Source organism: Engystomops pustulosus, chromosome 1, assembly GCF_040894005.1.
Source record: "Engystomops pustulosus chromosome 1, aEngPut4.maternal, whole genome shotgun sequence".
NCBI classification, from domain to species: Eukaryota; Metazoa; Chordata; class Amphibia; order Anura; family Leptodactylidae; genus Engystomops; species Engystomops pustulosus.
In genome coordinates, this window is record NC_092411.1 from 167,675,832 (window position 1) to 167,691,740 (window position 15,909).

General features: G+C 41.6%; 1 protein-coding gene across 12 annotated transcripts in view; it reads right to left on the bottom strand.

The window, feature by feature from the left end:
* Window positions 1-15,909, bottom strand: part of ADGRL3 (adhesion G protein-coupled receptor L3) — a 1,100,912-nt gene that overhangs the window by 339,672 nt on the left and 745,331 nt on the right. For all 12 annotated transcript variants that reach the window (XM_072113828.1, XM_072113827.1, XM_072113826.1 and 9 more), the window contains one exon: window positions 10,475-10,541. In XM_072113828.1, the coding sequence (XP_071969929.1) occupies window positions 10,475-10,541 (67 nt within the window). The remainder of the gene's footprint in view (window positions 1-10,474; window positions 10,542-15,909) is intronic.

Here is a 15,909-nt window from a genome sequence, read left to right on the forward strand (position 1 = left end):
CGGATAAAGCCAGCATCGGAGAGGACGGACGGTTCCACAGTGGGTATGAAGTGGTCACACAACATGATGTAGTAAAAGCAGAACCACTCCTTCCTCACATGTCTGCACAGGAGGAGGAGCTGAAGGCCCTCATTGGAGCGCATAGAGTAATGTCTCAGGTAAATACATACAATATTGTAGGGAGAAAGACAGGGACTTCCGCACCTCCATAGGTAGACTAGTAGAACATGAGAAAGTAATCAAATAACTGATGGAACATTGTATATTACACAAGAAGTAGACATAGTAAAGGTAAAAGGCACATACAAAACTGGCCACTAATGAGGCACAAGGCAACCACAGGGTGAATAAAGCGGAAAAGGTGACAACCAGGAGGACAAGAGCGGCAGAGGTTACAGAAACCTCACAGATCAAGGTAAGCACTGAGCCTAACCATGCATTTGACTTCAGTATTTTACAGTCTCTGACCTGGCAAACCACCGGGGAAGAGAGGAAGATCTGGTCGAAGGCTGGCACTCGGGAAGAGTCTGATCTGTGGAAGCTGGGGAGAGAATATGCCTACCAAGATTTATGTACCCTATGATGGCTGAAGCTGCTCAAGGTCCAACTCACCTGTTTAAAGAAGCTATGTGCTCTCTAGTGGACATACAACGCTCCACACCTGGGGTTATTACTACCACAGCCAGGTTTACAAAAGCATATCTCACATGTGCATAACTACGATAATATAGGAAAAATCACACACCTAGACACCTCTATCTGTTTCAATGACTGCTAATTGACCTCATGCAACTAACCAAGGTTGGTAGTATGCTCTTGTGTATGTTGATCTGTTCTTAGGGTGGCCGGAAGCTCTCCTGATGCGTGAAGGAAACTTATACAGAAGAATTAAAATTAGTGAAATTTCTGTAGATTTGGTATAACAGAGGTAATTAAAATTCAGCAAGATATGCAAAGGATAGACAATCTATACCTAATTTAAATAACCAACACAATAGAGTGAAGTAAAGAATTGACTAAAGGGAATAGGGCCTATTAGTCTTCTCCAAAAGACAAAGGTCTCTATTACTTGAAATATATATATACCAGAAGGGAGGGCCCCAACAAAGTATTTCCATGCTAAAAGCTATCCCAATATGGGAAAGTGAGATCACAGAGATGCGTCACAGAACAAAAATACTAGAGGATAAATAATGACAAGATAATTATAAGTAAATCCAATTGTATAGCATTTGCCACTGCCAGTTCTAACGAATACATCATTTAAACTTTCTGATGACCCAAAAAGACTCACAACATACTGTGTATGTTAGCTATGTGAAGGGCTTCGTATGAGCCCATTTATTATCTATGTATTGTTTTTTAAAGTTGCGCCCACCAGTCATAACATACTGGGTAACCCCATGAGTAGGAGAACAATCCTTGTTTCCAGGAAATTGGTAAGGTGAAACATGAAGCTCAAACTTAGATTGCTAAATAAACTGAGCCGAGGAGTAAGCTAAATGTAGCTCATTAGTGTAAAGAGAAGACTGCTCCCTAGATCCAAGAATGTATATAGATGATATTCGAATTCCAAGAGATATCTCTGATAAGTTTAAAGCAGGAAACTTAATAACTGCAGAGCTGGAATTAGTTCTCGATTGGTCAACATATTGACTATTGATATTTTGACTTAAAGATTAAATAAATATAGACATGTCCTTAGTATAAAAAGGAGGGGTTAAGAATTTGGATTTTATCATTGTTTTTTATTATTTCCATAGTATAGTCCAATATTGGAACATTAGCACCGTGATCCAAAGAACTTGACGGAAACTCCAGCATTGATGATATTTTTACCCACCAGTTGGAGTTTTGGCTGAGAAAATGGAGCAGTATGGTCTGGTCTCTTCATCTCGTCAGCCGTCATGACAGCATCACAAGTCACCTTTTGTTACTGTATTGCTAACTTACTGTAATAAGGACTTACATAACGACTGATTGAAACATCCATCACTAAGACCGTGTATCCACTAGGGAGATGATGATGATGATGAAGGAGAGAGAGTGTTGTGAGAATAAGATATGAGACTCCCCTACTCTGGGGAATTCAGTGAAGAAACATAATTTGAAGTCTGACAGTGGTCTTTTACCATTGAAGTACATAGAGTGCGAAGAGCCTCATATTTGTTCTCAAAAGGAGGGATTGATAGGGATGGATCCTATATCCCCTCATGCTCCCCCTTATTCAGAACATGTTTATGTTATATCTCTCAGGTCATTCTTAGGAGAATTGAGCTGAATAAATAAGGTTGCATAAAGAGTATAAATATTGCTTGGTTTAGATGACCAGAAGAGACTTTGACCAGTTATTAAGTAACTTCTGATTGGTATCAAGAAATAATAACCATTAAGGTAGCTTGTGCCAGCTCGCACCTGGCACTTAATGGGAAAATCAATAATGGAATTTATTCATTATTGATATGCCCTGTAAACAAGGACATATGTTAATTATTAAATATAGTTAAATGGAAACTGACCAATTGTTATAATATTTCCTAATGGTTCGATGAAACTATCCAATAATTGTAAGACCGCTTAACATGTAAACGCCCTTCTTTTGGGTATATAAGACGATGTCATGCACCAATAAAGCAGAGTTTTATTCAGAGAACCTTCTTGTCTGAAATTCTCGGTGAGCTCGTCATCATCCTGAATTTGGATCCTCTCCAATATACTGAATTGTCCCCATTGAGGACTGCCCTAACAATACTGCCATACTAGAGTATGGCAGTATATGGGGATTTTACTCCTCCTACATTACAATGTGCTGATAGCGAGAGCCCCACCTGCTTGTTGTGACGGGTGTGTGTACGGGGCAATCAGTGTCGCTTCCAGGTGTGTGGTAGTATTTAAAAAACATAGTTTATTTATTTAGGTTAAAACAAATTGGATAATTCAGTAATGTTAAAAACACCTACAGTACCCAATAGTCCTCAGTAGAAGATAAACATAACTATCCAATGAAGTAAATTTATATTTTCTGAAAACACGTATTTATAAGGAAATAACCGATAGACTACTTTTCATATTTGAGAGTGAAACGGAGAGAGTAATAGGGATATACTATGCCCCTTTGGTTCCTGGATAGTGATCATATAGAGTAATATAAAAACAGGACCAAAGTTGGCACTGGTCAAGCCCGCAGCAAAACGGAGAATCTGCGTTAAAAACAGAAGAAATAGGTAGCAGTCAAAAAAGCAAGTTTAAATGTGAGATGGATCCATTACGTAAGAATTGGTTTACATATGACATATAGTTTCAATAATGGAACATGAACTCATGCTTGTAGTTCATGCCCTTGGGGAATCTCGTGTCTAGATGTAATATCCAATATGCTTCACAATCAAAGAGTCGTTGTTATGGTCCTTTTTTTTTCCTATATCCCCTAGGTGTTTGAGAATACGTTTTTTCAATTTACGGGTGGTAGCACCTACATATTTACAATCACATATGGTGCATTCTATAATGTACACAACAAAGTTACTGTTGCAGTTGATGTAATTTTTAATGTCAAATTCTAATGAGTTAGATGAATTAGTAAATTTCCTTCTTGTCTTTACTACTGTACATGTTTTACATCTTTGTGCCCCGCAATGGTAAAAACCCCTATGTGACAGCCAGGTAGTTTTATCTTTGTTGGTAGACACTATGTTGCAGCCGTTCTTTAGGATTTCTGCCAATTTTTCATCTTGATACAAGATTGGCAGATGTTTAAGAATAAGATGTCTGATTTCTTCAAATTGGTTACTGAATTGTAACGACAAAAATAAGTTGTTGTTCTGTTTATTTTTAGATTGTAATTTCTCAGCTAATAGGCTGTCTCTGGGTTTATTTTTAACTATTTCACTTGCCCGATTTAATACCTTACGTGTATAGCCCCTTTGGGTTAATCTTGTTCTAATTTTCTTGTTCTCAGTGTCATAGTCTTGTTGCGAACTACAATTCCTTTTTGCCCGTGTCATCTATCCTATGGGTATGGATTTGATAGTATGTTTCGGATGTAAACTTTTCGCAGTAGTAAAATAGCAGACACATAGCAGAATAGCAGACACATCGGCGCGCCAAATAAATAGCAAATCGTCGATGTATCTGCCATACCAGACAATGACATCAACATATGGATTACAGTCTGAGTAAAGATATTACTCCTCCCACCATGCCATTGTGAGATTGGCTATGGACGGTGAAAATTTAGCCCCCATAGATACTCCCTTGATTCGAAGGTAGTAAATATCATTGTAAAGGAAGAACCACAATACCTCATTTATGTAATTTTTCTAATCCATGCTGTATGTGCTGTATTTATTGAGATGGTAATTTAAAGCCATCATGGCTTTCTCATGGGGTATTGAGGTATATAATGATACTGCATCGCAGCTCAACCACATGTACTCTGCAGACCATTTTATTTTGTTTAAGATTCTGAGGACGTCACCCGTGTCCTTAAGGTATCCTGCCGTTCTCACCACTAATGGTTGGAGTAAGGCATCCAACCATTCACAGAGGGGTTTGTTTATGGACCCAATGCCTTATATAATCGGTCGCATGGGGGGTGGATGTTCCCCTTTATGGACTTTGGGCAATGTATACACGATGGGTGTGACAGGGTTTGTGACCAACATGTGGTCCCTTTGTTTAACATTAATTATGCCCAAATCATAACCCTCGTGTGTAAGAGCTGAGAAAAACTTCAGTTGAGTTTCTCAACGAATTCATGGAATAGTGCCTTAGCACCCTCCCAGAGGATCAGCACATCGTCTATAAATCTGCCCCAATAGGCAATGTGGCAGTTGTAGTTTGCGAATTCATCGGAGAAAACTAGGGAGTCCTCCCACCAACCAAGAAAGAGGTTCGCATATGAGGGCGCACACGTCGCCCCCATTGCGGTACCCCTAACCTGGTGGTAGAAGGACCCCCTGAAAAGAAAATAATTCCTGGTGAGTACAAAATTTAAAAGTTTCAACAAAAAATTGTTGTGTGCTCTGAACTGGATGCCTTTAGTGTTCAGAAAATATTCGACAGCTTTGAGGCCCAAGGAGTGTTCAATATTGCTGTATAAAGACTCTACGTCCAGGCTGGCTATCAATGTATCCGATGTGAGCGTGAGGTCCTGTATCTTTGTAATAGTGTCTTTAGTTTCCTGTAAGTAGGATGGGAGAGCACAGACAAAGGGCTGCAGCATCTTGTCAATGTAGATGCTACAGGCTTGTGTCAGGCAATCACAGCCCGACACAATCGGTCTACCCGGCATCGGCATCCATCCCTTGTGCACTTTGGGTAGTGCGTAAAAGGTGGCTATTGTAGGATGTTCATTGAACAATACTTTATACTCATCCAGGCTGAGTAGGTTGTCAGCCCTGGCCTCCGATAGGAGTTGTTCCAATTCCTTAACATACTTCAGTGTTGGATCTGTGCGGAGTATTTCATAGGTGTTCTTATCAGACAGGAGTCTCTGGACCATGTCAATATAATCTGTGGTGTTCATGATCACTGTGTTCCCCCCCTTATCCGAGGGTTTCACTATTAACTCATGGTCCGAGCGCAGTTCCTCCAGAGCTTTAACTTCCTCAGCCTTAAGGTTTTTGAACCTAATTCTTATCCATTTTCAGTTTTTCTATGTCATTTGATACAAGTTGGACAAATGTCTCGATGTTTGAATATTTGGAGAAAGCAGGTGTATATTTGGAGCGAGGTTTCATATCCGTAAGCGGTGCTTGGATTTCGGATGGTCCTATCAAGTTCTCATCCTCCAATGAAAGTAAAGCCTCTAGGGCCTGTGTCTCCCTTTGTTTGAATCTTTTCTTGTCTGTTTCTTCTTCTTTGTGCATCTTGTGAAGTGCTAATTTACGTGCAAATATATTGACGTCTTTTATCCAAAGGAATTTATCACACAATGGTGTTTGTGTAAAGGTGAGGCCTTTTTGCAGTAGTGAAAGGACATGAGGTGAAAGTGTTTTTGAGGAAAGGTTGATGACCAAATTAGTAAGGGGATTGGGGGTACTGGGATCTGTCACTTCCCATTGTATCCCCATTTGTCCCGATCCCTGAGCTGGATACCCAGGGCTTGTGCTCCTAAAAAAGGGGAAGGATATGATGTGGTGGTTAAATGTGGAATTATAGAGGTTTGTGTGTTAAAGGGCATAGGTTGTGTCGAGGGCAACATAGTGCGTTGTGGCTCCGTATTGTTTTATTATTGTATTGTATTATTGTTACTATTGGAGCCAATAAAAAGTGCCTAAAGATTTTTTCACTATCCCGCGCTGGATCGTTGTATCTTTTTTGGATTTTTTTGGAGTCGCAGAAGTGGAAGTTGGTGCCAGAAGCATCCATCAGGTGAGCGTTTTGGCTTTTTTCTACAATGTTTTCTTCTTGCCGCAAACAGTACACAAGACCACTGTTTGCGGACCAAGTGTTGAGGCACTTTCCCACTAGTCAATGAGCGTTATGACCATGTCATATGTAAAAAAATTATAAAATTAAACATTGTGATTGACCTGTATAAATTATGGGAAAAAAAAACAGCAAAAAGAGAATAATTTTATTGTTAATGGCAATCTGTCATTTAAATTAACCCACCCAAAATAAATACTTCATGAACTTCATTAAAAGGATTGCCCTTATCCCTAAACAGTTTCTTATCATGACTGCAATGTTAAAAAAAACAGTTTGCAAATTTATATGCAACTCGCCTAAATTGATCCAATTATATTAATGGAGCCCTGTACAGGCAGTCCCCGGGTTACAAACAAGATAGGGTCTGTAGGTTTGTTCTTAAGTTGAATTTGTATGCAAGTCGGAACTGTATATTTTATAATTGTAGCCCCAGCCAGAATTTTTTTGGTCTCCGTGACAATTGGATTTTAAAAATGTTGGGTTGTCATAAGAACAAGGATTAACAATAAAGATTCATTACAGACGCCTTTAATAACTGTTATAGCTGGTTATTGTAGCCCAAGGCTAAAGTACAGTAAATTACTAATATGCAGAGGTCCGTTTGTAACTAGGGGTCGTCTGTAAGTCGGGTTTTCTTAAGTAGGAGACCACCTGTATATTAAATTTTACTTGCATTGCAAAGCCTCCTTGCTTCTGATTGGCAGACTTCACTGATAGGACATACTGTTGTACTGAACTAATACTTAGGGATCATCTGAAAATATTCAACTACAGAAAAATAAAACTCTGTTTAGTTGTATTTAGGGGTAAAAAGTTGTCAATTGTTTTACACAGTGCCTTGCTGAAACATTGAGAGATTTGTAACATCATTGAGCACTTCATGTCATGTTATCAGAGTGATGTCATCTATGGTCCTTTTTATTACCCAGTAACAATGGCTAAATCTTCTTAATGTATTTTTTATTTAGTAAAAAAAGAAAGTTCCGATGGGATCCACTATACCACGGCCGGCTCCCATCCCTTACTTGAGGTAGCGAAGCACAGGAACTCTTAGTTCCCAAGCTACGCAGCTCCTTAGCTATCATGCAGACTGCATGCCTATGGTCTGTGTGACAGCAAATGCATCAAAGAGGTGTAATGACACATCCGCCTGTGCCAGATCAAAAAACTAAAATATCGCAGGGTCGTAAGTATTCAGACCCTTTGCTCAGTATTGAGTAGAAACCTTTTTGAGCTAGTACAACAATGAGTCATCTTGGGAACGATGCAACAGGTTTTTCACTCCTGGATTTGAGGATACTCTGCCATTCTTCCTTGCAAATCCTCTCCTATTCCCTCAGGTTGGATGGTAAACGTTGGTGGACGCCAATTTCAAGTCTCTCCAAAGATGGTCAATTGGGTTTAGGTCAGGGCTCTGGAGTTGTTGTGAAGCCACTGGTTTGTTATATGAGCAGCACCTGATTTTCTCCATACATACCGCATAGAATTAGAACCAACATGTTCAGTCTTCATCTCATCAGACCAGAGAGTCTTATTTTTCATAGTCTAGAAGTCCTTCACAAGGTTTTTTTTTTTTTTTGCAAACTGTATGCAGGCTTTCATGTCTTCCATTGGCAGACTCTGACATAAAGCCCTGACTGGTGAAGGCCTGCAGTGATAGTTGACTTCGTGGAACTTTCTCCCATCCCCTACAGCATCTCTGGAGTGATCTTGCGGTTCTTCTTTACCTCTCTTACCAAGGCCTTTCTCCCACGATTGATTAGGTTAGCAGGTCGAGAAAGAGTTTTAGTCGTACCAAACTTCCATTGTGCTCTGAGGAACCTTGTGTGCTGCAGACATTCTCTTGTAACCTTGGTCAGTTCTGTGCCTTGCCACAATTCTGTATCTGATCTATATGGGCATTTCCTCATGACCTCATGATTTTTATGTGCTCTGACATGCACTGTTAGCTGTGAGCTTTTATATACACACAGGTGTACGCCTTTCCTATTTGATCTTACCAATTGGTTGCAATTAGACAAAGTGTGAAAAAGTGTGAATATTTATATATTTACATAAATTACTGGAATTTTATAATATTTTGTTTTTACCAGTGGAGTGGGTTGGTTGTAAAAACAAGAAAACAGTTGTAGTAATTGCGCTCCAGTCCAGCAACGTGCCTCCAGTCACCCATAGTCTCTGTATGTATACAAACATGCAGCAGTGAGATCACAACCACATTGTGCTCCCTCTGCAGCCTCTGTCTGCACATTTAGGTTCTCGGGGTTATGTTCACACGCTGTTCTTGAATTACTTTTAGGGACGCAATTCATACACAGTGGGGAGGTGCTTCTCCCGATCGCATGTGCACACAACATGTGGTGCGCGTTGCTGATCATGAACGAAGCAGTGTAAACCCAGATGCGATGAGGAGAAGCTCTCCCATTGTGATGCAATTCTGTTCAAATGCATTGGAAAAAATGCAACAAACATATATGTGTTTTGTAAGGAGCATCATATGTTTTGTTGTTTAACATTAATAGTGATGACTTTCAATGTCACACAACACACGCATGCATTTTGCGCAGTGCATTTCAAAACACAAGGCAAACTTATTTACTAAGGGTCTGCGCTCGCACTTTCGTCTGACTTTCCGGCGTTTTCGGGGATTGTGCGGCTTTCAAAGGTATTTAACAGGTGTCTGCACTGGGATTGTGTCACACGCAATGGTTGTTTGCTGCAGCTGTGCTGGCTTCCATGCTACAGAAATCGGGGGGGGGTGTCATCGGATTATCAGACTGATTCGGACTGAGCGCGTGATTAAACTTTCAAATTGTGTCACAAGACAATGCACTTACATGCACCAGGAAGAAAAAGGTGAACTCCGGTGGACCTGAGCAGGGAAGAGACACATGCAGGATATCAGGCGCACAATCTTATTGAATCGCGGCAGAGTACATTATCGCCAGACAATGCACTTTCGTGGACCAGGTAAGTAAATGTGCCCCATTGTCTGAACTCAACCTGAAGCAGTTATGAATCTAATGCCAGCAGAGGATCATTAGAAGAGAGCAGCACTGGACAGGACAGCACAGGAGGAGTCTCTCCAACTTGACAGCAGCAACACAGGGGGAAGGGGCAAGCACTAAGTGTACCTAAGGCACACTAACACTAAGAATACTAAGAAGAATGGGCATCTTATGGCCAGGGTTGTATAAACACTGCAGAATTGCACATCTGCATTTATTGTCCTGTAATTTTTTTTTTAAACTCCAGACAGATTTCTTGTGACAGTGGTCCCTGGTGTATATTATATGATTTAAGTTGCAAGTTTATATGCACAAAACATCTCTATGTTTAAACTTCTGATTTCTGCTGCCTTTTTGCCCTGCACACCAGTTTTGAAGTGTCTGGGGGCTGAACATGGCATAGATTATAGCTCAAATGGTTTTGAGGCACAGTAGAGCCCCTTTAAACCTTTAATATAGTTTTTTTTCACAGCAGGTTTGTTGTGTACTGCTGAAAAAAAGTCCAACTAAGTATATATTTGAACTTCTCACTAACTATAAACTAGCTGCGGATTTGTATTATAGTGTGATATATGGCGCCATGCGTATATAATTATTTGCTCAGGCTGTGTATCATATTTCCTGAGCATGGGTTCAAATCATCCCATCTAATACATTGCAGATTGACCCAGAAATGTTCCTGATACACCCTTATATATTACCTATTTTGAAATAAAGCAATGCAAGAAATGCTATAGCTGTACCTAAATATGTAGTATCATAAATTATCCTTTCAACAGTATTTGCGTATTAAGTTCTGTCCAAATGACCTAGAAATTGCAGACTGCATCCTAAAAAACCCTCATCCACTATGTTCCTCTCTTTGTTCCATTCTTTCTCAAAACAATGCCCAATTCTTGCTTAGTTTGTGTACATCCATGTACACTCTTCTTTAGCATGAACTTTCAGGCCCTCCTTTTTTTCCAACCAGCACTCTAATGTTCCCTGTTTCTCTTGCTTGCATTAAAACAATTGACAAACGAAATAATTACCATTATTATTAATGTAGCTGGTCCAATGAAGCTCCAAATAAAGTAAGTATCATGTCGAAGCCAACACCTATAGAATAAAAGAAATGAAAAAAAATTAAGTGATACACATTTTAGTTTGTTATGGTAATTTTTTTACAGTTCCTGCTTAATAGAATTTATGGTATACCAAACAAAGTATAGGGATGTTATACTATAAACATTGAAATTACAAAAAAGAGAACACTTGGAATCAATAAACTCTACAAATAAGCAAGCTTTTGGATGCCATTATCACCACAGAACAGGGATGTACAATCCACAGCCTGCACAGCGTCAATTTCCAGTCCACATCCTAATACACAATTGCCAGCTATATATGGTAATACAAAGATCTAGCGCTTGCAGTGACATAATTGGTAATTTCTTTAAGCATTTTATTGCTGACTACTGTGTGTCACTGAGCGCTGACAGCTTACATAAGATCTGGCAACAGGGCTAGCATAGGGTAACTCCTGTATGACTAAGAGAGTGATTCTGGACTGTCCCTTTACAATGGGAAATTCTGGACCTGCTGCCAGGACCAGTACAGGCAGTAGTTTCAACCATGTGATTTATAAAATTTCTTAATAGAACATTCAGAACATGATATCTTCTGAACCCTTCACCACCCATGAGCCTTTTGTGGCTGTTTGGCAATCAGGGCTACCATCAATGGGGGTGTCAGATGTACCACCACAGATGATGATGTAAGTGGTACCCGGTTTTCACTAGAGCCAGGTTGGACTTGTTGCGGCGTGGTACCACAAGGTACACAACTTTGTCTAAAGTGGCAGCCAAGGCAAAGTACAGAGTCGTAGAGCACTAGGTGGTGGGGGACACGCTGGAACGCGGACAGGTGAGTGAACGAGAGGAGGTTCGCAGGAGCACTGTTGACAGGGGGAAAACTGACTCCTGTCTTACTTTATTATTTTGCAGGGTATAAAAGTCCCATTTTATTTAAGTTATTCAACAACCAATCCTGTATTGTAATACTTATATTAGGTTGGGAAACTGAACTATGGCTCCAAAATTAGACCCTGCCCAATCAGGGATGTGTACTTACTGACTCATCTTTGACAAAGCAGTAGCGTTATTGTACATAGGGATCAGTATTATGGAAGTTACTGTATATTCTCATACATATTATCTATTATAGTACTTATGTACATATAAGGCAATTTGCATTAATATAAAACAAACACAAATACAAAAAATACTTTCCCATCAAAATAAATCAGAAAAAAACAAAAATAAAATTTTAAAACTCTAACTTAAGAGTCCATTCTAGATAAAGGGGAAAAGAAAACATAAGAAAAGAAATGTAATCACATTGTCATGCTTGAAATCATCCTTTCGATTCCTGACATGATGAGCCTTATAGCGGTGGTATAATGAAAGGCCTCACTATGGATGGACATATTTAATGACCTGAATTATTATATATATGGTTTATGGTCTAACGGTTGATGTTAAGTACATAAGATGCTATACCATACAGGATTTATTGATATTTTAGGGAGTGCAATGATGGGATCTTTAGTTTGGCAGATATGACACACAAGATCTTAAGTCCACCTAGCACTCAGATTATGGTCCACTAAAATGGACCATAATCTCCTCCTTCTGACAGCTTAGAGGACACATACAATCCGGCACACTAAGTAACTTAGATCCCCCGTAATAAATATTTACCCCTTGTGAGAAAGTGAGAGTTGTCGTGTGGGAGAACCGCTATCTGCCCTACAAGCAGATAAAAAGTATATGGTAAAATCCCTGGATTTGTCTGCAGTAACCCAAGGGTTAATGCAGACATGTGATAAGCAGGAGAAGTCTGTTTGGTCTATGCTGGCCTAGCTAGCATATACACCTTTGTAATGTCCTAACTGGGCCTGCTTATTATGGAGTAGTGGTAAGCTGGTAGTGGGACTCCTACTCCATCCGGGCTTAGGTCCTGGTGCTGGTCACAGACCTCGTTAGAGCCTGATCTAGACTGCAGGCCAGAAGCAGTAGGTGAGGCACTACCTGGAGAGCTGAATTCTGGACCGTGTTCACACAGCAAAGGTAACTGAGTGCCTCCTGATATTATGCTAGCCAAGAGTGTGTGCCAGGGAGCCTGGTACATGTATAGTTAGGTGCTGTTATTGTATTAGGCAGTGCCCAGCCGGGCAGGGTTTATTTTGTATTTTGTATGTGCCTAAGCCAAGGCTGAATTTGTGTTTTGACAAAGAAGTGTGAATAAACACTTGATTTTTGGACTTTAACTCTGCGTTTCTCCCTGCTTTCTGCACGGCTACAAGGCATCTACCAGAGCAATTCCCCACACCCTGTATTGACAGCAAGCTTGTCACGGATGCCCCCACGATCCATGTCCGTGTCCTCCGATGTGTCGCCATCCCCCCGGTCCTGTACTCACCTCTCCTGGCTCCGGATTCTGCCGTGGTCCCGTCCAGGTCCCACGCCGGATTCCTGTGTAGGCTGCGCTCCTGCTGCTTGCGAGGCCGACTCTCCAGGAACTTAAAGGGCCAGTGTCCTCCTAATTGGCGCTGGCATTCATGGCTCTGCTACTTGGCCGCTCCAGAGTCTCCTCTGGCCTTCCCAGAGGCTGCTCTGGTGTGCCAAGAGCCGCTCCAGTCTCCAGTGTGCCAAGAGCAGCTCCAGTCTCCGGTGTACCAAGAGCCGCTCCATTCTCCGGTGTGCCAAGAGCCGCTCCACTCTCAGGTGTGCCAAGAGCCGGTCCACTCTCCAGTGTGCCAAGAGTTGCCCCAGCCTCCCCAGCTTCCCAGTGCTGCTCCAGCGGCTCCGCAGCTTCCCAGTGCTGCTCCAGCGGCGTCCCAGCCTCTGCAGCTTCCCAGGGCTGCTCCAGCAGCCCTCCAGCTTCCACAGCTTCCTAGTGCTGCTCCAGCGGCGCCCCAGCCTCCGTAGCTTCCCAGTGCTGCTCCAGCGGCTTCCCAATAGTTGACCCAGCCTGCTGTTTCCCAATGGCCACTCCAGCCTCCAGCCAAAAGACGTTCTAGACATCCTCAAGATATCCTCGGCTTGTTCCATGCCAGGTCCAAGCACCACATGCTTCTCTAACACCATTACTAAGCGCCTCAAAGCTAGGGGCTACTCCAAAAATTCCCGCAAAAGGACCATGCACATTGTCAATAATAAAAAAACTCGATGTGAATATCTACAAACTCTACCCAAAAATAAACAAGATAGTCCCAAACTTACATTTAGCTCAGAATTCAGTTCACAATTCTATGACATTACTAACATCATTAAAAGACATTTACCTCTCCTTAACCGTGACCCTACACTCAGGAAGATTTTAGACAATGGAGTCTCATTTGTGTCCACAAGAGCTAAAACTCTAGGTGACATCCTATCTCCCAATACTTTCACCAACACCGTACAGAACAAAACATGGTTGCAAACTACAGGTAGCTACTGTTGTGGACGTTTGCGCTGCAACGTATGCAAGTATATTAACAAAACCACACAATTCTCCTCTATTCATAACAATATCATTTACAACATAAGAACTTACATGAATTGTGAATCCACACATTTAGTCTATCTCATCCAGTGCTCCAGATGTTCGCTACAATACATAGGATGCACCATGAGAAAGCTCAAAGACCGTATCAGCGAACATGTCACAGGGGCCAATCCTAAAACTATTTCCAGCACCCGTAACCTGTCGGGTATTTCAAAACACTTCAAAGAAGTGCATTCAGGCAACATGAAGGGCATGCTAGTGACTGCTATTGAGCAAGTATCTCGCCCCATGAGAGGAGGCGATTGGAAGAAAAAGCTTCTATCTAAAGAAGCATATTGGATTTTGAATTTAGACACTCGTTACCCCAAAGGGTTAAACCACAGACAGGATCTTTTGTATTTCTACTAAAACTCACATTGTGTCAGTCAGTTCGCTACACTTCACTCCCCCCCACCTTTGTGGGGGTGTGGTTCTTTCCCCACACCGGAAAATACGTACACACACCCATTAGTTACTCTACTTAACTCCGGCAGGGATTAGAAGTTTGACAGGTATGATTAAGGACTAAGACGCTTACAAAGTCCAAACGCGTTACCGCCACCACATTGTGCTGTGTTTCTTTTGTCTGCCTGCCTCTGTGTCCATATCCTAGCATGTTGGCTAGTGATGTTTTTAACTTTGTTGAAATAAACCTTTTTGGAATACTTTTTTAAGAAGTCGTTTTACCCTTGGACATTCTTGTATGGCTGCCGGATTCCCGACCTTTTTTCCTTCGTTTTCCTTTCACCACATGCTTCTCTGTTCCTGCTCTCCTCCTTAGGTGTCCCGTCACCAAGAAAAATTGGAGGAAGCAGAGGAAGAAGAGGAGGAGGCTGAAGAAGAGGGGCCCTAAAGGGGGGGGGGGGGGGTTACTGTCACAGATGCCCTCGCAATCCATGTCTTGGATGTCCAATGTGGTGCCATCCACCCTGGGCCCGTACTCACCTCTTCTGGTTTCCTCTGCAGGCCGCGCTCCTGCTGCTTCCCAAGGCCGCACGCTCCCACTGTTAGGGCGCGAGTGCGCTGACTCTCCAGGAACTTAAAGGGCCAGTGTTCTCGCAATTGGCGCTGGCATTCCCGGCTCTGCTACATAATCCGGCGGCTACCAGTATCCCCTGCCGGATCTTCAAGTCATTCTACTGAAGTGAAAGACTCCTGAGCGTTTCCAGATGGCGCCGTGTTTCCTGAGCGTATTCAGACGCCTCAGTGTTTCCTGTGCATTTCCAGACACCTCCGTGTTTCCCGTGGTCCTGTGGCAGTCATGTGTTCCTCGTAATACCCAAGAAATCAGTTAGCACAGCCAAGTATCACCAAAAAAAAGCCTTGTGCATTGAATTCCAATATGAAACAAAACCAAAGCAATGCACAAAAAAATGAACATGAATGAAAATTAAATAACTTTATTAATATTCAGAGACACAAAACGGACATACATCTAAAACCATTTAAAAAAGATATTGTATAAGAATATACATGAGTGGAGACCCTGGTGTGGGTCAACCGCATTCCACCTCTATCCAGACACTGTCCCATAAACGGACTGTATAAAGCGTAGTCAATTGGTAAACAGTATATCATATCAAAGTACAAGTGCTTCAATCCAAATCCTACCCATACTAAACAAAGTGCCCAGTAATAGAGAAATAAAGTGCTAGTAAAGAGCATTGTGACATCAATGCTTAAGTGCAAGCAAAACCCACTGAATGGATTCAAGCAGGAAATATACAGTATCTCCTATAGAGTTGGCATACAGGCAGAGGAAGGCAGGATAAGAGGTGAATGGCTCCCCACGCGTATCGTCGTCTAAGATGACTTCCTCAGGGGTAAGTAGCCAAGACAATGAAACACTCACCTTAAATATGCCCCCAAACTATGTGCGGAGTATCAGGACAAC